Raw genomic sequence first — 27071 nt, 5'->3', positions numbered from 1 at the left:
TAATAAAAAATGAAAGCGGTAAAGTTAGGCGAGGTGGATCATTTTTATTGATTTACACAATTAATTCATTTGGTTGATAGTGGGGTGGACCTATCATTTTCTTTGATAGCGACGTTATTGTGGTGGCGCACCCCATCTATGGCGCCCTAACAATAAAAAAAGCATGGCATGGTGTTCATGACGTCATTATACTAATTGTGTGACATGGATGACAGCTCAACAACACATGACCTAAATATATATATTACGTACATCACGAATTTCCCAACGATATATTGTAAACATTTCTCCCCATATAAGACAACAATATCCATCATCTATACATACTAAAATAGGTAATTAGTTCTTCTGAAATAATGACATTCAAACTTTTACAAAAAGTCCAGATCAAAACCATTGTGTATAAATACCACCACAAACCATTTCGCTATCAAACAGAACATATACCAAAAAACCATCATGTCTAAAGAGTGGCTTAATAGGGTATATGCCTGTACTAAGCCATTTGTGTTCATGGTTTTCTTGCAAACTTCCTATGCTGTGAATGGTTTAGTTGTCAAGTCTGCTCTAAACAAAGGCTTGAATCATTACACTTATGCTGTTTACCGAAGCGCGATTGCAGCTCTAATATTCGGTCCTTTTGCTTTCTTCCTATAAAAGTCTGTTTGTTCATGGGATACTAATGTATAGTTTTCTTTCTTGTTTTTAATTTGTTTAACCATTGTTTTTTTGATGCAAATAGAAAAATTAGGCCAAAGATGACGATTTCCATTTTCCTGAAGATCATGTTGCTGGAATTACTAGAGTATGTTTTCAGTATTATATAATTTTATTACAAATGTGGAAGAGAAAATAAAACACTAAAAAAATTAAGTGCACTATGATCTTTGTGCACATTCTCATTATTGCCCCTGTAGCGTGTGTGTTTGGCATATATGCATGGATTATGACTAGCTATAGTTTGCTACAAACTTGAAGAAATTATTTTTCGTATATTATTCTCCAATGATAATTACGGTCCATTATAAATACAAAGCAGGCCAGTGATGAACCAGAACTTATACTTTGCTGGAATGAAATTGACAACGGCAACTTTCACGGCGGCTATGTTCAACATGGCTCCCGCCATTACCTTTGTTATGGCTTGGATCTTTAGGTAATCTAGTTCCTTAATTAATGTTTAAGTCTTAATTTTTTTTTGTGTTCCTGTACTTTTGTTTTTTATCAAATTTGTTTATTTATCAGTTATTTAAAAAAAAGAAGCTAACTTTTGTTTAATTTATTAATAATATATATGTTTTTTTACATTAACCAAGAAGCGTTTTAAATTCTTACTTTTTAAGTTTATTCTCATCAAATTTTTTTATATTCACTAAAAGAAAACTGTTTCATTTGTCATTCTTACTTTGATAGGAATGGTAGAATGATTAAGGTGTATAAGTTCATACGTTCAAATTCTATAATGTGCAAACTTTTAATTAGTCACTAAAAAAAGAAACTGTTTCGTTTTCCGTATCTTTTTTTAGGATGGTAGTAAGAAACAAGGTTTCCAAGTAATTTACGACCAATTTTATTTTGGTTGGAAAAAGCGTCTTTGGAAACTATTATTTGATCAATTCCCAACTAAAACTGACAATTCTTTTACCATTGACATTGCGACTGTTTACCTACAAAAGTATCCGGTTTCTTACTTTGGTCCTCAACATTTTGCGACCATTTTCCTACCTTGATACGTTTGCGACCATTTTCTTATCATTTTTCAAGAATACACATAGCCCATGATCTGTTCTAATTTACGTTCTTGTACTAGGTTTAATAAAACCGTGTCCCCACTATAGTTACTAGGAATACTTTTATTAGAGACCAATCATGGGTTGAGTTACCACATATCAACTTAATATAATATTGGTTTCATTAAAATAACTAAATAAAAAAAATTATAAAAGCAACATACCAACTTAATCAGTGGCGGATCCAGAAATTTTGACAGTGGGTGCAAAAAACGGACAACATAGAACGGGCCAAGCCAAACTAAAACGGATCAAACCAAAATGCGTCAGATCAAATGAAATTACATTAAATAAATCACGTATAGAAATCTAAACAATAAATTTTCCCAAAACATAATAACAAAATACATATTACAATTGATGAAAACTTTTGCATAATTGTTACGGCACAATTCGCTCTTATGCACACAAATAAGAATAATTAAAGTTAAATAGTGTAGAATTATAAAAAAAAAAGAAAGATCGATACTCTGAATGTCTTCATATATTGGTCAAATTTTTATAATGGTCCGATTAAACTAACAAAATATATCATTATATTAATAACTAATTGATGAAGTGGTTCACAATTAAACAATCTAACCTTAATTGTTATTTTGTGAAAAAAAAACTACACTTACGTTTGAAAAGTTGGGTCGGAAAGTTGAGTTTGGGGCACTAAAAAACACGGATGGGGCACTTGGGGTCTTTGAACCTAATATAGTAGAAGTTTATAGAAGAAAATACGAATTTGAAGGGGTGCATACGCTCCCCCTAGCTCAATACTGAATCCGCCCCTGAACTTAATATAATATTGGTTTCATTAAAGGGTAAACTTAAAATACAAAGGGAGACAAAAATGAGAAGAGTGAGAAGGATTTGTAACCATACAAAAAACACCTTAAAAATAAATTCAAAAACAAAATAATTAAAAAAGTCATAACTCAAAATATAAATTAAAGTAAAAAATTAAAAAATCAAAATGTTTCCCCAATCATTCCCGTTCAAAAAGAAAATACAAAAAAATAAAAAATAAAAAAATGACGAAAAGACACAATGGCAAGATCAAAAACACAATAACAAAAATAAACAAAATACACAATTATAACTAAAAAAGACACAATAGATCGCAAAATATAACACAATGCCGAACAAAATATAACATAATGTTGAGCAATATAATATAATATGAAGAAAAAAAGACACAATGTTAAGGAAAAAAGACACAATCAATGACAAAAATAATCACAAAACACAATGATAAACAAAAAGACATAACAACTTTTTTTATTTACCATTGTGTTTTTTATAAGAACGAGATAGTCGTTGGAAACATTTTTGTGTTTTTAAATTTTTCGTTTTCTTAATAATTTTGAATTATAATTTTTAATTTTTTTAAAGGTTTTGTGTGACTAGAAATTTTTCTCATCCTTTTCATTTTTATTCTCCTTTACAGAAAAACTTGGCCCTTAGTTAAAATAACTAAATAAAAAAATATAATAAAAGCAACAACCTTGTTCTTTGAAGTTTCAACGTCCTACGTCATGACCCAAAAACCTTCAGTTTTGTTCAACTCTCATGCCAGATGTCCAAAATTGATTAGTATATGTACCAGTTTACAATTTTTTATTTATATCTTTTTTCATAACTTTTATAAACAAAACACCAAACATAAAAATAAATAACCTCCACAGCTAGAGAAACCACCAACAAAACAAAAAACACAACTACATGAAAAAAAATTACATCTTTGACCAATCTATATTCATATTTTTCAAGAGTAAAGTGTCGTTTTAGTCCTTGTGGTTTGGCAAATAATGCGAATTTAGTCCAAAAACTTTATTTTTTGCATATGGACCCTTCACGTTTCCCAGTTCTTGCCAATTACATCCAAATCACTAACACCGTTAAATTTTATCGTTAAGTCAGGGGTAGACATGTCTTTTCACTATTTCTTTATTATAATACTTATTTCAGTGAACTGCGGTTTTCGTCCTTGTGGTTTGTCCAAATCTGCGGTTTTAGTCCAATAGTTTTAAGTTTGCAATTTTCTTCCCTATGGTTTCATTTCACTTACAATTAAACTTGAATTCCCTAATCTCGTTAAGTTTAGTTATTAAACCCATCAGTGTGTCATTCACGTGAGGGGCAATTTTGTTCCTTTTTTTTTCCCTTTTTCCCCAAATACACCCCAGCCCCTCACGTGAGAGGGTTGCGAATTAGGGCTGAGGTTTATTTGGAGAAAAAAAAGACAAAATTGATCGTCACATGAGGGGCACGCAAATGGGTTAACGACAAGACTTAACAAGGTTAATAAATTCGGGTTTAATTGCAAGTGAAATGAAACCATAAGGAAGAAAATTGCAAATTTAAAACTACTGAACTAAAACTGCAGATTTTGACAAACTAGAGGGACGAAAACCGTAGTTTACTTAAATAAGTATTATAATAAAGAAAGAATGAAAAGACATGTCTACCCCTCACTTAACGATAAAATTTAACGGGGTTAGTGATTTGGATGTAATTGGCAAGAACTGGGAAACGTGGAGGGTCCATATGCAAAAAATAAACTTTTTGTACTAAATTCGCATTATTTGTCAAACCACAAGGACTAAAATGACACTTTACTCTATTTTTCAACCTATACTTGTATAAAAGAAAACCAAGCAATTTAATTTCTCCAATTAAATTCCTCCATCTTAATTAGTTTATCTTCAAAGATCTTATCGTTTCTTGCAATAATCACGATCCCATGAAAGACCTTCTTTTCAACTTCTCCAAGATCGACAGAATTATAAAATCTAACATGTACGCCTCTTACTTTAAAATCGAAGACGAAAGAAACTTTGTACCAACGACTAATATGCTCCTGCACCACCGCCGAAATCAAACACCCGGTGGTGATATGGTCCACCGTCTCGTAATCTGAATCACATAGAGCCTCCAGTGGCGGATCCAGAAATTTTGTTCAGTGGGGGCAAAACGTAATTGGTAAAATGGATCGGTTTTTACACTGTAGACGAACTAATTACCATATATTTAATAAACAAAGTGGGGCTGAAACACGCTCTTTAGTACCTATCTTTCTTCTAGAAAGTCATGACCAATAATGAAGATTATCTAAATAAACAAAAACTAGATTCGTAGTAACTAGTAAGACAACCTTTAGTACCGGTCTTCTTTTATCACATTATGTTTTGGATGGAAAGAATATAAAAGACTCCAGGCGTGTGAAAGACATTGAATGAGGGCATATTGAATTATGATCAATTATTATATGAAATTTACAAATTAATTAACAAGTTGAGTGGGGTCATTACCCCCCCCCCCTCCCTCCCTGCCATGCAAGTAAATCCGCCTATGATAGAGCACACCGACAAACCTCCATCATAATGTTCCTTTTAACAAGTGCATCCTTTGTTGGAATCATGTTCAATTCTGTTCTCCAAACATGAATATTGCATTTCGTTGGGACCCATTTGCTCCATTTCAATATATAACTGTTATTGAAGTCCTTATTCTTCTCTAACATCCTCTTCACCGAACACACCGAAAAATTGTCATCCTTACTTCCCAACCTCTTCACCGAGCGCATGCTCATTAACTGAAAACATTTCTTCTCACAAGCTGCCTCCACAACTCAGAGAGCAGCCCTAAAACACCGAAACAACGTTACTTAAGCTCAAAATTCCACCATTTCGATCAATCTAAGGATATGTTTTCCCCCTATTTTTAAGCCAAAAAAATCAAGCGATATTATGTCCAATGATATTTTCAATAATGAATTTTTTTTTTGCCTCCGAACCCTAATAATTTAATTACTAAATAACTTCTATTATTTATATTAAAATAAAAAACTGAGTACTTCCTCCGTCCCTCTTTACGTGTCATGGTTTGAAACACACAAAATTCAAGGTAGATTGAATGATTACTTAGTTTGTTTACCAAAGGACAATAATGCCCTTAAAAATTGGATCCATCAATATTGTTTATTAATGCTAGTTGTGTGTATTTAAGGTTAAACTTGAAAATTGGCTAATAAAATTTTAAAGTCGACATTTGTAATGGAAAAAACAAAAAAGAAAATATATAGACACTTTTAATAAGACGGAGGTGGTTCAAAGCATTTCTAATGTTTTTTTTTATATGCTGATGCAATTTTTATTAGAAACAGTTGTTTGTTTAATAAAAAAAATACTTTTATGTAAAAATTTGAGTCAGTTTCGATTACGTAGGAGGAAGAGAGATGTTATTTTTTTAATATAAGGTTAGACTACGTCACCAATAAAAGTTGTCTAACCCAACTATCAAGTGCCAACCTCTTCATGTGTCCTATGACAAAAGATCATAATTCTTGGACCCACCACTTGAATCCTTCTGCACTAATGTCCTTCTAACCGTCGCCCAATTTCTTCTCTTGTTCGCTCTCCTAACACTAGACCCAAAATAAGGCCCATCATTGGGTGAACGCGATCATCTCCCATCTTGGATCCCAGCAGCAACAACAGCTACTGCGTGGGACATTACTATCATCACAACTCGTAGACTTAAACAAGGTAGGAACGCGTTGAAGAATACGATGAAATTAGTGTCGCTAAAGAAGAATTTGACACCAGTTGAAGGTGCATGTAGCCAGGGAACGCTGAGTACGTAGCACCCACTATGGCACTTCGTAAAGACATCTTTCTTTCATTAGTGGATTATCATCTAATTAGTGTAGAGTTGACCGCTTGTTATGCTAGTATATAAATACCTTCATTTATTTCTTCCTGCATGATTGAAATATATTGAGTCTTGATCATAATTGCTTATACTCTCTATCTTCTCCTATCTAAGAGGAGTGAGGAGTAAGAGCATCTCCATCACTGCTGGAGGAGACAGATCGACCATCCTCGCCTTTTTTCCTTAACCTAGCTACCCATGAGTGTCTGTCTGCTCGTTGAAAAAGATTGAGTCCTAATAAGAGCTTCATACACCGTCACTTCTTTCTCATTTCCCTCACATTAGTGTCCGTCTGCTCGTCCAGATTGCCAGACTTCTTCTCCTCTCCTCTCCTCTCTCTCTCTGCAATTTCCACTCTATCACTTATCCATACAAGATCCAAATAGATCCGGATAAGGGGAAGACTCCCCCATTTTGCATGCTCTAAAAATGATACACATCAAAGAAACCCTCTAGCCGGTAGCATTTGACAATATCCTAGCTAGTTGATAGTAGCCCGAATAAATATTTGTCAAACTCTATATGAATACACCAAAATTCCGGCGCTTTAAATAAAATCTAAATGCAATTCTCTATAAATATATATAGTTTTCCAGTGATTTAAACTTGCATATTTCTTTACAATTACTTTTTCAAGTGTATTAAACGGAAAATATCGTTTGACAGTTTTCCGACCTAATGGTTATTTTATTTTTTGGTAGGCTGGAAATAGTAAAGATGAAGAGTTTGCATAGCCAAGGAAAGATCATAGGGACATTAGTGACGGTTGGAGGAGCCATGATAATGACACTTATAAGAGGCCCTTCTATACAATTTCCGTGGACAAATCACCATACTCTTCATCATCAAACCTCCGTTAACACTTTTAGTACTCATGATCAGATTAAAGGATCTCTCATGATCACCGCTGGTTGCTTTTGTTGGGCCAGTTTTGTCATTGTCCAAGTAAGTTGTCCGTATATATTTCGATCTTGTTCCATGGATTTTACGATGTGAAACCAGAAAAAAAGAAGCATTTGATGTGTTTTGCAACTCTAAAAGAGATAACTATCTTGGACAATAACATTTAGATGATACTAGCAACCAAATTTCAGCACAACAAATTCTAATTCTCTTTGTTTCATACATATGGTGTAAAAAAGGCATATACATTAAAGTCGTACCCGGCTGAGCTCTCTCTCACGGCGCTGGTGTGTATGCTTGGCACATTGGAAGGGTCCGTACTTACTGTTGTAGCTGAGAGGGCGAATGCCTCCATCTGGGCCATAAGCTGGGACATCAAACTATTTGCGGCAATTTACGGTGTAAGTACTAAAAGAGCAGTTCTCACTCTGCATATCCATAGGATTTTTTGATAGTTCACATTAATAATTAAGTATATAGAAATAATAAAAACAATATTAATCTACATAAAAAATAAAAATGTGGAAACCGCAAAAAATCACCTAGAAAAATACAGAGATTTAAAATTTTAATATTTGTTACTTTCATATGGTAAAAGCATGAAATTTAAGCGATTTTTCAACTTATATAAGTTATAAGTGTGGACTTGTTAACATGGTTTTCCACATTTTTAATCTATTATTAAGATTTAAATTGCCATGCCATTTTTTTTATTAATATTCCCACATACATGTGAAGAGTTGAGTTAATTACAATGGTTTGGATGCAGGGAGTATTGTGCTCTGGATGTGCATATTACATGTGTGCAGTAGTAATCCGGGAGAGAGGACTAGTTTTTGTGACTGCTTTCAACCCTCTTGCGATGGTTATTATCGCGGTTTTTGGGTCTTTCATTTTAGGAGAGAAACTGAACTTGGGAAGGTACACAACTGTCTCAGTTGATGATCACTTGCTTAAGCGATCATATGTTTCTATTAAGTTATTGGGTTAAAATATATTAAGATAATATAAAATAACTAAATTATAAATAGTTGAATACATTGGAGCCAAAACAAGTTTAGTATTTATGAAGTTGAGTTTAACCGTATGGAATTTCATGTTCATGTTAAGCTTGAAGCATATGCTAAGAGTTGAGTTAATCAGAATGGTTTGGATGCAGGGACTATTTTTCTTTAAGACATATAACGTTTGTGCTTCAAAATTTTACCGTGTTTCATTAAACAAAATTTCAAAATTTATTTTTGAGTTATTCTAAGTCCTAGGTATATGGACCTTGAACCTTCTTTGAGCCTATGCACGTCATTTGTCAAGGAAATATGCCAAGCAATAATAGTAAATTCGATCTTATACCATCTACAATCAAGTTAAGTCTTGTTAAACATGCATGTATATATATATTATCGGTGATAACTGTACATATACATGGTGCATATATATAGAAAGGTGTATTTGAAAACACACAAGAAAAAAATATTGTTTTTGTTCCCTCGAGATGAAAGCACGATCGTGTGGGCATAAAGGATAAATCACAACTTCTAAAGTGGACTCTCACCTAGTCACCGTATATATACCCCTTGTTTTATAGAAAGGAAACTCTCTTAAGGTTTTTTTAATTTTGCTATAGTGTTCTTGGAGCGGTAGTTATAGTCGTTGGCTTATATGTGGTCCTATGGGGCAAGAGCAAGGATCAAAACCAACAAGATCAAGAGTTATCGATAAACCAACAACATTGTGATGGCATGAAGACACTGGTGTTAAAGCACAATCTTGTTGAATCCTATGAGAAAACATCTGATAATCATAACTATGTTTAGGAAATGATCATGATGTATATATTTATTTTGTTTATCGGTCATGTCTGATATCTATAAAAATGTCGACAAGATTGTCATTACTATTAATTCACTTAAAAAGAATGATGAAACTCACGATCTAAAAAAATATAGGATCCAAGTTATATATATCTATACTATCTTATAGTAGATAGAGGAAAGACAAGATTGTAATTTTATCAAATCTCTTAATTTTGAGAGCTTTATCACTCTTGATACACAATGTACAACCTTGTAATGCACCACTTCAAAACCACATATCCCGTGTTTTTCTGTTTATCAGACGAGTCATTCAAAATTCAAATAGCCATGTTACACCAAAATAAAGAGAAGAGTTTTGAAATATAAACCACACTAAAAGTTTCCCTTCTCTCTCTCTTTCTCGCACCTAAATTATCAAGAACATGGTCGTTTAAGATTCGATTTAAAGGTTCTGATTACATGTTTGATTTCATATTCGATCGATTTCTAAAATGTTTTCTTCAATTACTATTTCTCCTATCGATGATTCCAGGTCCACCTTTAGTTCCAAGTTGGTTCTTTCATCGTCGCTCTACTCGGTAGAAGAATCGGAGGCGAAATCTTAAGGGAGATTATGGTATGTCGTCGGTAAGAACATCTGACGGAAGCCAGGATGTTCTTATTCATAATCAGGACCCAATAAAGTTAACTCTTGATGCCGTACGAAATTTGTACCTTGTATATATATCTATTGCGGCATATGATTCGGTGACTATCAAGTTGTTTAGACTTTTGATTCCTAGTGAACTTAATTAAACTCTAGCAGCAAGCTTTGATTGATTGTGAATGCCTAGGTAAATTCTTTTCCACTATATTTATTCATACATTTTAAATAATTTAATTAGTTAAATATAAATAATATAGACAATTTAAACATAAGAATTTACAAGTATAATGTTAATATATCATTTTAATTTTGAGAAATAGCGAGTAACTTCAATAATAAATTTCATTTTCTAAAGTAGAATTTTTTTTCATTTATCTTATAATAAAATTTGAATCAATACTACCCTGAATGTGTTTCCAGTCAAGGAAAAATGAAGGGAGATAAAGAGATTCGATACCTGCATGGCCAAGAAACAAACATCACTTTTTACCACTACACTAGAGAAGCATCGCGGCTAAATGTGTCGACTTTTTAGTAATTATATATATTGCATATAAGTTTTGTGAAAATAAGGGGGCCCAAAATTTTTGGAGGCCCAAAGCCCCAGCTTGGGTTTGTTATACTAATTGGTCGGCCTTGGTTACCAATGATACTCTAATAAGTCGATTGAATAGGATGATATCATTCTTAAAATATAAACGATTTTACATTTGTTGTGTTCTTTTTGTAGAATGTAGTCCAACATTTATGGCCTAAACCATAAAAAATTATGGATTATAAAGTGGCACGCTCGAAAAGCTCAGTTGGTTCCGAGCGTGTCCATTTTTCGAGTTCATCTCATGTGACCATTGTTCATTGAATTTCACAATTAGTTGTTCTAATTTTTCATAACGTGAATGTGCCTCGCTCTTGAGGATCTCGCCTCAGTTATCGGGACCTAAACGCTTTGGAGTGCCTCACACTTTTTAAAACAATGAATACGTAGATTCACCACAAATTGATCTTACGAACAGGTTTTTTAAAGACCATTAAACACTGCTAAGAGTTTTCACCTACTATTGTGACCAGAAACTTCTTGGATTGGATGTTGGTAGTGTTCTTGAAGTTACCAACTGTTTCCCTTTCCATTATTGTAACATCCTACTTTCGGTTATATTAATAAAATAAATTTTGTTTATTTTATAGTGTGTCGTTTATCAATTTAAATAAATAAACAAACTATAAGATGATGGGCTTGGACTTTAGAAGATGGAATAACAAAATGGAATGAGCATTAGGTCCATGGGCTTAAGGGAGTATAAATACCTCTTAAACCCTAAACCATTCCATTTTTATCCATCTCAACATCATAGCCTACACCATCAAAAACACACACAACACCATCTTATAACCCGAACCAAGATCCGAAGGCGGAAACCCGAGCTTGTTGGTGCTGGAACGTGGTGACGGACCAAAACAACATCAAGGCTTAACCGTGTTCGTAGTTCGGATCGTTTAAGGTACGTTTATAACTAGAAATCATTCATTAGGGTTCGGATTTGTTTGGGGAATCTTAGATCTGTTTGAGAATGATAAAAACGAACCCAACAAAGCAAACCTCACCGAAATCCATTACAGTTTGATAGGTTAATTGTTGAATGAATAAACGGGTTAGGAAATGATCCAATCGCACCCCATAAAACCTGATATTTGAAGGATTGGATGATTGGGGTTTGTAGGCGATGTGATTACGAGTTCATGGATACCAAAATCGTGATGCTTCGTTAAGATTTGAGGTTCAATTGCAAAAATCCGTTTCTGTTGACTATTTGCTGTTCTTGGCAATTTTGACTCTGACCCCGATTCAAAGTCTGGATAAGATTGATTCAGTTCGTTATGTTAAGATAACGAATTCGTCCATCCATTCGTTACGTCCAGTTAATGATTTAGTTCAACCATTTGTTAAGACAAGATAACGAAGTAGCTCAACCAGTTCGTTCTGTTAAGATAACGAATCAAGTGATTCGTTACCCACCAATTCGCTATGGAAAGATAACGAATCAAGTGATTCGGTACTTACCCAATTCGCTATGATAAGTTAACGAATCAGAGGACGAATCAGATGATAAGGTGACGAATCAGGATAACGAATGGGGATTTATCAAAGACGAATCAGGATAACGAATTTGAAAAATAATTTAAAGATAACGAATTAGCTAACGAATTATGCTTCATTCGTTATAGAGAATGGGTTAACGAATTTGAAAATAATTTAAAATCCTAATGGAAAATGTGTTAAGAAAGGGGCTCTGCCCCTTGAATTATGCTAGGGGCTGCCGCCTCTAGAACCCCGCTGCCAGGGGCGCTGCCCCCGGACCCCCGTTCGTTGAGGGTTATAACTAGACTAGAAACGCGTTATGAGTAGTAATAGTTAATTGATACATGTAATTATTGTACAGTTAGCTGTGCACATCTCAGGAAAGGAATAACAATTAACGGTGAACGTAACTGAGTTCAGGTGTGTTTCTAGCCCCATTTCCTTGTTATGTTTTCGGGGCTGTGTGCATACTCAATGTGAATGTTAATACACTTACCTTCAATGGTAAGTGTATGTCTTAATGACGAATGTGATAGTTATGAATGTATGTTTGACAGTACGTGAATGACCTTCGGGTATTGCACGTATTGTTAAGGAAAGTATAGTATAGTATGTGTGATTGTATGTGAATAAGGAAGTATGTACGACTATGATATGTATGATATTAAATGTAGGGATGTGATAATAAAAGGTAAGGTAAGGTTAAAGAGTTGCTGAGGCAGATGGGAGAGCTGAGGCAGACCCAAACTATGGTGATTGTTAAAACTTTTAGAATTCTCATTGCGGAAGAGGGGAGAGCTGTGGCAGACCCAAACTAGAGGCGTATACACAATTTTTTTGTACGGGGGGGGGGGGGGGGATACGGAATGATGGTGGGTCGATGTGATGGGATGCAGAATATGAGAAATCGGAAGGTGTATGGGGTACAAAAGATGACTTACGATTGTACGATGTATTTAAAAATCAAAATTAACCCATTAGGATTACATTTTATTGGTTTGGGTCTTGAGTAAGATGTTTTAGAGGTGGACATTTAGACTTGAACAAGAAAATTAGGCTATCTACTTCACTACAAACTAGGCTGAATGGTGGGTCTTGGTATTAAGGGCTAGTGAGCTTTGCATGTTACTTTTTTCTTGTCTTTTTTCTCCGTTGTCGCCGTCATCGTTGACACTTAAAAACTACCATGCATATTTATATTTTCTACTTCTTTGTTTTGTTTCTTTTTTTTCTTTTTCTTTTTTTCTTTTTTCTTTTTTTTTTTTTTTTTACTTTTCTCCTCTCATTTTTGATTCTAGTAACCTTATCACTTTTAGCAGCACGTACATATACTATTATTAACTGACGATTGACAGAGCATCACTTTAGAAACCATAAACAGTTGCTAAAGCTTTGTCACTAGAAGCAACAACTATTGTTATGTGGCAGCACTAATGCTCAACTTGAAACATATTTAATTAAGAAAACATGTACCTATAACAGTCATGACTTCTGGGCATCATCAAAATTAAAGAGTAATAATTTAATCATGGGTCTTTAGTTAACTAGTTTGGATCATTACATATCTGTATAGGACATATATGTGTGTGGACTATCTCTACCAAAATAGAAAATTGTCCGATATAATGGAAAATTGTGATCAGCTTCAACAAACTAATTGGATGATCATACACACCAAATAGAATTACTTCGTAAAAAACTGAATGCTTGTCCCTATCATATTAGTATGCAAGTCCGAGGTGGATATCATTAGACTTTTATCTACAACACTATTATAAAATCCTTTATATATGCGGGGTTGATTAAATATAAAGTTAACTAATAATGTATCAGGACTCAGGAGCGTCCGTGGAATTTTAAACCATTATTACACTTGCAAAGAGTGTTGTTAAATGCGAAGCATGTTACGTCTATTTATGAAATGTTACTCTTATAGTACTAATATAGTAGTGTATGGTACGGATGTATACACATTTTATCTACTCTTGCAGTACGAGCATGGTAAGGTATGACAGGTACTAGTGTGGTATGGTGCGTTACCATTACCTTAGGATCACGCTTAGACTGGGGTTGTTCAAAAGGTTAACGGCTCGTACAGTGACGGATTTGGACGAAAATTTTAGGGGTAACGTTCAAATTCTTTTTGTTTTATTGAATATTGATGTACGGCCTACATCAAGCGTACACGCATAAAGAAACAACGGACAATTTTTTATTTGATTTAGGCTAAAAGTTGGTTAGGCTTTAAACTTTAGTTGGACTTTAATTGGTTTTAACTTTTAATTTGATTGGGCTTTAAACTAACAGGGGTCACGTTATATTTTTTCAGGGGTAGCGAAATACAAAAACAATCAAATAATAAAATAGCTTGCATTACTGACGAAAATTTGAGGGGTAACGGATACTTCCACCTGTTACTAGCTACATCCGGCCATTGGGCTCATAGTTTGCTTGAAGTTCACTCAAAAAATACTCGAAAAAAGCTTGTACCTAAACGAGCATAACCCAAGCCAGGGCTATTCTCATTCACAATCAAACTCAACCCAACTATTTATTAAAATATTAATTTGTCTCTCATCCACCTATACAACCAACTAGACCTAAATTTTAAACTCCCACTGAACAACCTAATTCAAACCAATTTTATGTTATAGAATATAATTTAAATGTTAATATGAACTAAAAATTAAATATAAACTAAACTTAAAATTTCAACTCCCGTTGTCAATTCAACTCAATACAAAATTTTTTTTATTATAGAATATAATTTAAACGTTAATATAAAGTAAAAACATATAATAATAACTAAAAACTTAAATATAATCGAAACCATACTTGTTTGTGCAACAACAGAATCCTCAATGAAAAAATAAAAAAATAACCGAACTCATTTTAGTTTTAGTGTTATGTTTTAAAAAAACTGGATCAAATGCATTTTATTTTTAACATGAAAACAGTGAGAACTAATTTGCTGTTATCATTAGGTTTATTTTTATAGGTGTTTGCTGTTATTTTTTATTCATATTTGCTAATTTTCGATTATGAGACGTTATAAGTATTTGTTGATTAAATTTTTGTTGTTATTATTAAATTTTTTTCTTTTGCTGTTATAAGTATTTGCTGGTATTTGTTATTATTTTGTTCTTGATTTTGATTCTTTTGTTGTAATTTTTAGGTTTTTTATTTGTTATTATAAATCATTGTTTATGTAGATTGGTACTGTAGTTGGTATTGTTTCTTACGTTCTTATTTTTTTTTAAATAATATTATTTTTCTACGTTCTCATGTTATGATTAAATGTACATGAACATATCCCATGTTTTAAATATGATATTCTAATTTTATATGTTTTATTTGTAATATGCTTGACATTTTATTATGTTTTAAATATAAAAATAAGTGGCCAAGTAATAGAGTTTCTTATTTAAAATTGGATTAAATCAATTTTTTTGTTTGTCGTCGTGTAGACCTAACCAACTACTGGTCGGTCCAACTAGAGGTGTAAAAAAACTCAAATCTGAACCGGACCTAAAAAAATCCGGAACCGGTTTTTTTAACCCGGGTTTTTAATACCTGAACCGACCCTACCTGTAGGGTTCGGATAGGGTATGACTTTCGATGTTAAAACCCGAACCCGATCTAAACCCGATAATACCCGAAACCCGGTTTTAGTTATACCCGGGAACCCCGATTCTAGTTATACCCGAAACCAGGGAATACTCGGATATTAGTGTTTGTGCACATGTCCGGGTACCAACAGATCTATAGTCTTTCTCTAACGAATCTTTTTTGAATCACATATTTGATATAAGCACTTATTTAGAGCAGAGCTTTTTGATATACTAAACAACAATTTAAAACACATAAAATATATGTTTTTTTATATCAATTGTTTAGTTGTTTATATATGTTTGAATGAACTTTGAAGTGTGTATAAAAAAATGGAGTTAGGATAAAAAAAAAACAAAGTAGGCCTGTTAACAGAAGAACGTTACATAAATGTTTTTTTAATACCCGGAAATAGGGCTTTAAAATACCAGGAAAACAGGTTTTTTCAAAACCCGGAAATAGGGTATTCAAATACCCCGGGTATTGAAGACCCGGCTCAATACCCGACCCAGACCGGTACACACGGTATGGATTTTCAAGTCAATACCCGGACCCGAACCCGACCTGGGTTTAATTAATACCTAATTTTTGAATATCTGATTATACTCGAACCCGGTTCCATACTCGAACCCGGATATTTCTAATACCCGATTTGTGCATCTCTAGGTCACGCAACTTAGTCATGAGAAATAATTGAATTTCCATTTTCTCTTTGACTATTTGCACCAAACCGAGCGACCAAATAACTCCCAATGGGAGTGGTCTTAGAATAACGCTTAGACCGGGGTTGTTCAAAAGGTTAACGGCTCGTCTAGTGGCGGATCAAGACGAAAATTTTAGGGGTAACGTTAAAAAAAAATTTGTTACCGTATTTCATATTATATATATATATATATATATATATATATATATATATATTGAATTTAGTTGATCAATATCATCATTTTCTTGGAATTTTCGTTTAAAAATATTAAAAGTAAGACTTTTTTGTTTCATCTTTCAAGCTCCCTAATTTCGCAGAAACAAAATTTAAATCATAAATCCAAAATTAATTCTAATTTACACATAAACCCTAAATCCTTAGTCAATTCCAATTTACATTATTCAAATATCCAATAAACCATAACCAATCATTCGAATATTCAATTGCCCATAAATAATTCCAAATTAACAATTTATCCAAGAAAGTTAAAACAATTACAATTTTAGATAAGAGTAGAAGAATACCTAAATTGAATAAGTAGAAGTCGAAATGTGGATGAGGGACTCAAGGATCATCGGTCGTCGACTACTGGGCTGCAGAGTGGAGGTCCGGTAACTTGAGGAGGGTAGCAAGGGGCCGGGTCATCGTGGGGTGGACTATGGATGAGTGAAACTTTGTTTAATGGAATATTGATGTTTGGCCTAAATCAAGCATCCACACATAAAGAAACAATGAACAATGGTTTAATTTATTTGGGCTAAAATTTAGTTAGGCTTTTAACTTTAGTTAAGCTTTAATTGGTTTTAAATTTTAATTTGGTTGGGCTTTAAACTAAAAGGGGTAACGTTAATTTTTTTCCAATGGTAGCGAAATACGAAAACCATCAAATAATAAAATAATTTGCACTACCAACGAAAAGTTGAGGGGTAACGGATGCTACCCCCTGTTACTAGCTACATCCGCAATTGGGCTCGTAGTTTGCTTGAAGTTCACTTGAAAAATACTCGAAAAAAGATTGTACCTAAACAAGCAGAACCCAAGCCAGGGTTGGTTCAGCCTGTCGATGCAGCGTGTGTGTATAAATTCCTTTTGTGAATTTTAAACTTAGTTTGAACTAGTAAACTACACGCGCGTTGCGAGGGGAAATCAGTCGGTAAATGTAACACCCCGGCTAAAGCGGCAACTCCTGAGTGTGACGTATAGATTGCTCAAAACACATGTAACACTATTAAGTGGCAATATTTTTATTAATTAATTTAAACGTTAAGTACAAGGAAAATAAAAGAATAATTTAACAACTTTTTCATTTATTAAAGCAGCCTAAGTTTTAATGTTTTCGTCATTTCATCCTCTAATAAGTGTAACTGTAGCATAAATATAAACTAAAGTCAACTAATTGAATAGTTGGTTAGTTCAAACAAGTTTTGATATTGTAAGGCCCCGGTCCCGATACCCTACTTTAGCGTTGAATTTACTCATAAACACAGTTCTAAATATCAGATTTAATTAAAACTTTTCGTAGAATAATAAAATTCAATACAAACCATAAAAAACTTGTCTTAAAACATCACAAATTATCTCAACATAAAACATAAGATGAAAAATTATTCTTCTATCTTCAGATGTCAGCCATTCAATCCATGTCATGTGTCACCCTCATGCTAGCTCTTTTAACCTATTTACCTGCATGCATACTAAAACTCAGCTACGCTGAGTGAGTTCTAGTTAATCAGGCAACATACAATACATTCACATACTTATACACATACGAATCCGAAGATACTGATGTATGGATGAAATAACGTGCTTTAAATGTCTTATATTGTGTGTTTTACTTGTTTATATGTATCGAACACAAGTACTTTGATTGGTTTTATGTTTACAGGTGATTGGAGCTTAAGAGAGCTTAAAGAAGCGTATTTGGTGCATTCATGATGGAGTGGAAATGAAAGTAATGATATATGATATGATAGAGAATTGAAATACGAAGACGTGGCCACTAACGGGGAGAAAAATTGAGTTGAAATGAAGATTTTATGAAGAAAACAGTGTTTTGGTGTTGTAGCCGCCGTAAGGCAGTGACCAGAGGCCGTAGGCTACAGCCAGGCCGTAAGCTACGGTGGCCAGGCCGTAAGCTACGTCTGGGTCTGATGGAAAATCGTTTTTTTCTTGTTTTTCTTCCATATTTAAGCCAAATTAAACCCTAAATTGATTGAGCTTCATACTCTAGCCACCAAGGACGATTTTGGGGCAATTCTTCACCATCTTAACACCTATCAATCACCAACTCATCCATGGTTTCATCCTTCCACTCCATAATCAAGCTTATCAAGATGAATATGCAAGGCTAAACTGTAAGTCCCGAATCTGGATCACTACAATATGATATCACCCAAACACGATGTTAGTGCGGAATCCTAACCCCGTGGTGATTCAAGAACGATATAGAAGAACAATATGAATATAATGAACACGAAATAATTTGGTTTCAATGCATACGATTCTATTATCAATAAATCGTCCAATACATAAACCGATTCACACAAAATGTTGTGATCTCTAGATGGTGGCTATGAAAGTATTAGAGAGATCTATGGTTCTGCTCACCAACCGATCAACTCCTAAACCCTATACAATAAGATCTATATATAAGGTAGCCAAAAATTAAGCCCAAAGCCCACGAAGATCCCTTAGGGATCTCGGTTTACATACATAGCTCAACACGAAACCCAACAAACATAGAACTAAGTACAAACCACCAAATATGGACCCAACAATCTCCCCCTTGGTTTGTAGCTTCGTTCTTGTTTATTTCACTTCAATCTTGATCATGTCATTGTCTTTATATATGCGTCTGTGTAACCAAATCATGAACCAAAAATCTTGCCCTTAGACTAATGCTTTCAAGATCTTCATAATCTTAGTAAACATAATCAGCAACTTCAGTGATCAGCAACTTCAACATCTGCATCCAATAATCTATCATCTCCCCCTTTTTGACTGCATCATCCAATTTGAATCTCAGATACTTCATATGCTTCCGTTGTAAGAAATCAGTCTTGAAAGAACAATCAACTTTGATAGAAAGATCAACCAAAATATTTTTGAAAACAATTAAATAAAACAAAATAAGACATGCATAGTTTTGTAATTTGTATGTTTTTCCTTTTTTTATGATTTTCTTGAAAATACTTGAGATGAGATCATACCAGCTAAACCAAATATAACACATTCTTAACGCATTTGTTTCGACAAGAGTAATCAAGAAGTAAAAAATAAAATAAATGAAATAAAATAAAACTAAAAACAACAGATAAAACAAATTTAATCACCCGGTATTCTTGTAATTTAGCAAAAGTTTGAGATCAAATTTCAGTTTTAATAAAAACGCCGCCTTTTATGAAAAGATCCAAACATGGAGTCATATCGTTTAAGAGGCTGTCACTAAGATTCATGTTCAGCGTTATTATGACATAAAGAGACAGGTTGATAGCAGGTATAACGAACTTAGCATGACTTTTATTGCATCAGTGATATGAATTAGGTTCAGTTAGGCATAAAGTTTAGATGGACATCACTCATGGACCTGTGGTGCCTCCTATCTCTTCTCAAAGCGTATTTGGCTTTCCCCAGATCACCCCAATTTGACTCCAACCCCCTAGTGCTTGATCAAAAGATTTTTATAGATACTTAAGCAGAATTTTAAGTTTTAAGGTTGAACGTTGGACTTACAAGCCATTCGGACTTACAAGCCTTCATTTGAGACATGACAGGACTTACTTTTGTGCCCCCATCTCTGTAGTTCTAGTTTGACTCTTTAAGTTTTTGAAATGCGAATTTTTTTAATAATGCAATAACCCTTTTTTATTATTTTTATTTTTGATTTCTATTATTATTATTTTGTTAACAACTTAAGCAATAACTTATAAACATAATATTTTGGTGATCAAGACACTAACGGGCTTGTGTATGATTGGGTAATTGCTATTCTTCCTATCATTCTGATAGATGTATATGGAGACATGCACATTTCTTCAAAATGACCCTCGACAGTGTGTTTAGCAAATTTAGTATATATCACTTCAACTTTTACGCATCATGAAGAGCTACCATACAAATCAATGACTGTTCTAGAGCCTTTTAAGCTTAATAACTTCACCCGCTAGGCACACAAAAACAATTTATCTATCACTTTCCAAAGGTTGGATCAATTTTCATTTGAAAATATTTTGAAGCTTCTAAAAAGCTGTTAACTGAATAATGATATCACTTCCCAGAAAGTTACTGAAGACACACATGTTAAGAACTCAGTCACCCCGATCACTCTTTAGTTTTCAGGTAAATGGCTATCCCGTATGACCACTAGTGGTTAACAGGACCAAAAAAATACATATGAGAATACATGTCCCTCCAACTTGGAATTACCGACATAATTTTAAGTGAAAGAATTCAAAACACAAAAACACATCACAATCGCCCCAGATGCTTTCAGTCTTTAGATAAATGGCTATCCTGTGAATCTACAAGTAGATCACCGGACCAAACATATACAAGTATATGTTCTTCAAACTTAAGCAACCGACATAATTTTAAGCGAGAGTGAATCTTGAAAAACGTAATCAAAACTTTTAATTTTTTATTTATTAAACACACACATTCTTTTTGAATTTTTTTTTATTTTCTCCCCCTAAATTTGTGCATATTTATAAAATATGTACAATCTTTACCTCAAAAAGACTCAATCGTCGAAACGTAGTATTTAATAAAAACTTTTATGAACAACACTACTAGAAAAAGAGATGTTTTTCTACAACCAATTTGTAAGATTTGTTGGAAAAATTCAGTTTCTAACAATTTTCTAACAAAAAAGTTGTTGGAAAAGCACATTCTTGAAAATCGTTTTCAACCGTTTTCCAACAAATTTTCTTACAAAATTGCTACAAAAACATGTGGTCGTAAACTTCCTACAACTTTCCTACAAAACTATTCAGAATGTTTATTAGATATATTGTAGCAAAGTTTGAGCTTATTTTTTTGTTGGAAATCTGTTGGAATTACTTGTTGTAGGAAATTTGTAGGAAGTTTTTGTGAGAAAATGACTTGTTTTCTAGTAGTGCACGTGTGATAGTCAGCCAACTGATGTACTATCATTTATCATGTACCTTCAAGTCATTTTCTCATTTTTGGGAAACGAAATACACTATACTTGAAAAACTATACGTGAACATATATATATATATATATATATATTTTTTAATTTTTTATTGAAAATTTAAAATCTTTTTGACTGATCAATCTTTCATACCAAAGTGATACAGTTACCTTTCATCTTCAAGACATCATTTTCCCATTTGTGAGAATCTTCCCCAAAGAATAAGCTTGTTTTGAGATTCTGCATGCTTGCGAGTTGAATGTCTGGAACAGACCTTTTAATATGCAATGTATTCCCTGATTTGTTCCTATACATTTAGAGAGCAGATTTAAAAATGTTCTATCACCCTAAAATCCCGTCCAGGCAACAAATAATCCATTTCATGGTTTAAAGAATTAAAAACACTGGATATTTGCCTTGTCATGTGCCTACAACAACCCATTTAATTTAATAAACAATGAATTTGTGGTTGTTCCTACACGCATAGCGGGATCAGTTGGACATAGGAACCCAAGTCATAAATGTCTTGGGGTTCCCTTGAGCATCAACATATGTGACCTCTTGCCAACTCATATCTTTCCCATCTTTAACAGAATCACTTGTTAATACAGATTCTATTTGATGAGTTTTAAGTTTCCATGTCTGTCTTGGTTTAGTGAAATTTGAAAGAACAGACTTTGGAATGGAGAAATTCGAATTCGAATTCTTAGAACTCTCAACACTCTTTGATTTCTAAAAATTTATTTTTCTTTTAACAGTTTCTAAATCATTTGAGTGCCAACCTGTCATATTAACATTGAATCCTTGAGTATCTGTGACCCGTTGTACAGATACACGCGGTTTGTAAAATAAGCATTTTGTTTAACCATTGGATTCGGTTGAAGCCCACTATCTTTCCCCTGAGGAGCTTGTCTATTAACAGGACGGTAGTGACACTCCTTTGCCAAATGCCCGCCGTTCCCGCAGACGAAACACGCCTTCATCCTTCTTCTAATGTCAACGGAAGCACTTGCCTCATGTTGGAATTCCTTCTTAGGAAAGGTTTTTCCATTCTTCTTGCCCCTTGGTGCAGCCTTCTGATTTTGCTTGTAATAGGAAGCATATAGACGATGAACACAATTTCTGGCTATATGTCCTGGCGTGCCACAGTGGTAACATGTTTGCATCTTCATATAAATAGCACCCAATGATTTATCAACACATGGAAATCCGAAGGATCTATGAGGACGAGTCTGTCCTTGTGCTGATTTCTTATGTGCCTTCTCTTTGTGGCCACAACTCTGTGTGTTATTATTTGTACAATTTTGTGTTGTGGTGTCATCTGAGTTTAATGACACGTTAGAATAAGATTCATTTTCACTAGCCTGAACCCCTTTACTATAAGAAGAAACATCATTTACTATATCTGCACATGAAGTAGAAGAATCAAAATTGTTCACACATTTAAAAACAGGCTTGATTTCCTCTAGGGATCCTGATCCAACAATTTTAGATTGAACTTGTTTACCATACTTCATGTCTTTTACCTTTTCTTCCTGCTCTTTCGTAAGAGGAAGACTAGTATAGTTGCCATTGTATGGTGGGGGTACTTGACTATATCCTATACCCTCACATTCGTTTTCGTTCCACCATAACTGATTTTCAAGCATTGAATTGACTACTTTACTGGGACCATCGAATTTTTTAAAGTCTAGTTCAGCCCTTTCAAATTTATTAGGTAGATTCAAAATTTCTAACTTGGAGGCTTCCAGTTTAGAAGTTATTTTAGCAATTTCCTGTTTGTCATCTAGGTGGTGACAACATTTTATACTGAAATCAGATTTAAGCTTAGAGATGTCCTTTTTTTTTGCTTCTATTTTTTCTAGAAAGGCTTTTTCATTTTTCTAAGTTTAAAGTTCTCAGATTTTATCCTTTCCATGTCTCTAATCAAGTTATCATTGTGGAGCATATATAAATTAATTTTATCAACGCAATCTTGAGAACATGGTTGAAAACTTACCTCTGTAGAGGAACTCTGAAATACCTGTAAGGGAGTAGACTGATTAAGAGTACTTCCAAATATTCAGATGGGTTGTGGAGAATCCATTGAGTAATTAAAGAAATTAATATGATTTTCCCGTCAAAATTTTTCAAGAAAAATATGGTCGCCAAAATTCTCAAGAAAGATCTCCCACTGAAAAGAAGCGTCTAGGAAAAATTTTGTTCAAGACAAAATTTCCGATTTTCGCGCCAAAAATTCACTGCAAATCACCAAAAAAAAATTGTTTTCGCCAAAATTTTCAGAAATGAATTTTTACTTATAAGGAGTATCCAGGAAAAATTTCGTTCAAGAAAAATTCTCGCCAAAAATTCCTTTGACCGAAAACTCAAGATATTGACCGAGAACCAATTGCGTTGACTGAGATCTCAAACAGTTGACCGAGATCTAAAAATGTTGACCGAGAACCCACAAATTTGACCGAGAACAGAGAGCTTTGACCGAGAACTCTTGAAATTTGGCCGAAACTCGAGATTTTGACTGAGAACTCGAGATTTTGACCGAGAACTCTGTTTTCTAACCGAGAACTCCCAAAATCAGCTTTGACCAAGTAAATTTGGTAACAGAATGACACCCGAAGTCTCTGGGATTTGAATTTAAATCCTAAATCAGTCCAAATTCTTCCCCAAATTATCTCAACAACCTTAAAGAACATGAAGAACAATTGTTCTTCAATTTCCAGAATTTTTCAATGCTCCACAAACACGAAGATCCAAATCTTGAATCGTTGATATCACAATCGATCCTAGAATAGGTTAATAGGCTCTGATAACACTTGTAAATCCCGAATCTGGATCACTACAATATGATATCAACCCAAACCGATGTTAGTGCGGAATCCCAACCCCATGGTGATTCAAGAACGATATAGAAGTACAATATGAATATAATGAACACGAAATTCTTTGGTTTCAATGCGTACGATTCTATTATCAATAAATCGTCTAATACATAAATCGATTTACACATAATGTTGTGATCTCTCGATGGTGGCTATGAAAGTATTAGAGAGATCTATGGTTCTGCTCACCAACCGATCAACCCCTAAACCCTATACAATAAGATCTATATATAAGGTAGCCAACAATCAAGCCCAAAGTAAAGCCCAAAGCCCACCGTGATCCCTTAGGGATCTCGGTTTACATACATAGCCCAACAAGAAACCCAAAAAATATAGAACTAAGTACAAACCACCATATATGGACCCAACATAAACCATTTGTAACTTCCTCCGGGTGAACGGTTCGTTTAGGTTAAACATTAAACTTTGTTTTATTCATGTTTGGATTTGTTTTTGACATTGACACTGGTGTATAAACAATTTGATGTGTTGGTTATTTAAACTATTTGCATGTGTTAGTAATCCTTACTTTACAACTTGTTCGTTTGATGACAAAACCTGATAGCTTGTTGGGTGACATAGAGTAGTTTGATTCATACTAGTAAATAAGGTAATTGAATGATCAAATATCTTATGACAAAGATCTGTTTTTGATTACTTAATTAACTGACTTTCCAACACCAAGTCTACGTGGTGTCCAATTAATAAAACGAGTTTTGTGTGAAACCAAGAACCTGAAACCTTGAGGAGGTTGCATTTTCCTTAAATTGTTTTAAAGTCAATCGTTCAATTTCTGCTTGACGTTGTTTGTCCATCTTAGTCAGTTAAAATTAGATTAAATAATCAAACAAATTTTGTAACACTGACCACATGCTCCTCGTGGATACGATACCCTACTTACTCTATCTATATATTTTAATTAGGTTTTTGAATGACTAAAACGACGGTCATCAAAATGGCGTCGTTTCCGGGGGGGCTAGTGCGCTTAGTGTTGAGTTGCTTGTTTGATTAAAATAAAAAAATAAAAATTTAAAAATTAAAAAAAAAATCCAAAAATATTTTTGCTTTTATTTCTTTTTGTTTAAGTTCGGTATTACGCTTGGTACTGGTTGTTTTTGCTTGCGCGGGAACTTATTATAGTGTCGATAGCATACGTATAGTTCGATTATGAGTTATTATAGTAATCAAAGTTCATTGGGTGGCTCGCCAGACCCACCATTCACGCAAGAATTCTCAAACTTTGACCTATCACATCCTCAAACCCGAAACCAACCTGAATATGATGAGTTTGATGATTTTGAACTTTCATAACACAACCTTCGAAAAGCACAACAAATGATCCCTCGAAATAGACAATCAACACCTCAAAAGCGACATGCCAGATATAGTGTAAATGAAGAGGAAAGGTCATTTGGTATTGATAACGGGAGAGCTAGTACAATAAATAGGAGAGTTGGAAACCGGGATGGAGATTGAAATGAAGATGGGTATTGTGATCAGTTTAGGCACGAAGAGTTTAATGAGTTTACGCCTTCATTGCAACAATTTAATCAAAGAGGTCAAAATCGGGTCAAGTTGGGTCGACAAAGGTATAATGGTGATCAACAGAACGATTATGGAGGACAACAGGGTTAGGATGAGTATATGGATGGAGTGCCTAGGGCGAATCACAGAGCTCCAGTTAGAGGAGTTGCCAGTCATTTTATGCATATAGTATCAAAGAATGCCTCATTGTTCGAGCCATCACATCAGAATGCAAGATCTTTTGAGACACCAATTCAGAATTGCTATGAAGGAAGTCAAAGTAACTATCAAAGCAACTTACAGAATCAAGGGAATAGGCAAGCGAGTCAGCATGGGTCGAATGATAACTCCATCAATGAAAAATTGGATACAATTATTGAGTTAATGATGGGTATTCAGAAAGGCAATGCGATCAGAGATAAGGAAATCAAGGAACAGGTTGGACAATTAACTGAAGAAGTGGCAGTCATCAGAAGAGATCAAGGTAAGCTTTGTAGTGATACTCAAATATGTCCAGTTCGCAAATCCTCTAACACAACAAGTTTTCACATAAATGAGGTAAGTACTCGTCCTCTTTCTCAAATTTCTATTGTTGAAATTCATTCATCAAAATGTGTTACGGATGGGGTGAATGATATAACTGAGTCTAAGGGTGAGAGTAAACATGTTTAGGAAGTTAAAAGTTTTACAAAGTTTAAAAATGATTCAAATAACATGTTTTCTGAAATTACTAATTTAAATATGAAAGTTCCATTTCCAATGGCTTTACTTGCACCAAAAAAATTAAATAAATGGGAAACACCTAAGGCTGAAAAGTGGCAGAGTTTTGAAAAAGTGAAAATAAATAAACTGTTGCTTGAACAAATTAAAGAGAGTCCTGATCATGTTGAGTGTTTAGAAGAGTTAAGTACCCACAAACGACGTCACAAGTTTCCTAAACAACTTGATTTAACTGCTAGTGTGAACACCGTTTTGATGGGTACCCTTCCCCCAAAACTTCAAGATCCAGGAACACCTAATATTTCAATACAAGTAGGTGATATAAAATTAGACAGGGCTTTGTTGGATCTTGAAGCTTGTGTGAGTATTTTACCAGGGAGTTTCTATGATCAGTATGAGTTTGGGCCACTACAAAAATTAAAACCACAGTGGTGTTGGCTGATCAAACTCCTACGTGTCCTGGAGGATTGTAGAGGATGTGATTGTAAAAGTTGGTGAATTTTATTATCCTGCGGATTTCCTCATGCTTGATTGTGTAAAGAATACACAACTG

The 27071-nt window shown here is 33.9% G+C and overlaps 1 protein-coding gene across 2 annotated transcripts in view; it reads left to right on the top strand.

The window, feature by feature from the left end:
• The window catches only part of LOC143538914 (WAT1-related protein At2g39510-like), a 51612-nt gene extending 42317 nt beyond the window's left edge, over positions 1-9295 (top strand). The window contains exons 6-7 of one of the 2 annotated variants that reach the window (XM_077032358.1): positions 8164-8315; positions 9019-9295. In XM_077032358.1, coding sequence (XP_076888473.1) covers positions 8164-8315; positions 9019-9208 — 342 coding nt within the window. In that variant the 3' untranslated portion in view covers positions 9209-9295. The remainder of the gene's footprint in view (positions 1-8163; positions 8316-9018) is intronic. The other variant, XM_077032357.1, reaches the window with a different exon arrangement.
• Positions 9296-27071: the final 17776 nt, after the last annotated feature.

The sequence above is a fragment of the Bidens hawaiensis genome, unplaced genomic scaffold (genome assembly GCF_021521415.1).
Source record: "Bidens hawaiensis isolate Kalapana, Puna unplaced genomic scaffold, B.hawaiensis_p1.1 tig00011760_1, whole genome shotgun sequence".
In the NCBI taxonomy this organism is placed as follows: domain Eukaryota; kingdom Viridiplantae; phylum Streptophyta; class Magnoliopsida; order Asterales; family Asteraceae; genus Bidens; species Bidens hawaiensis.
Note: the sequence above shows the minus strand (reverse complement) of the source record. Positions and strands in the feature narration are given on the sequence as shown.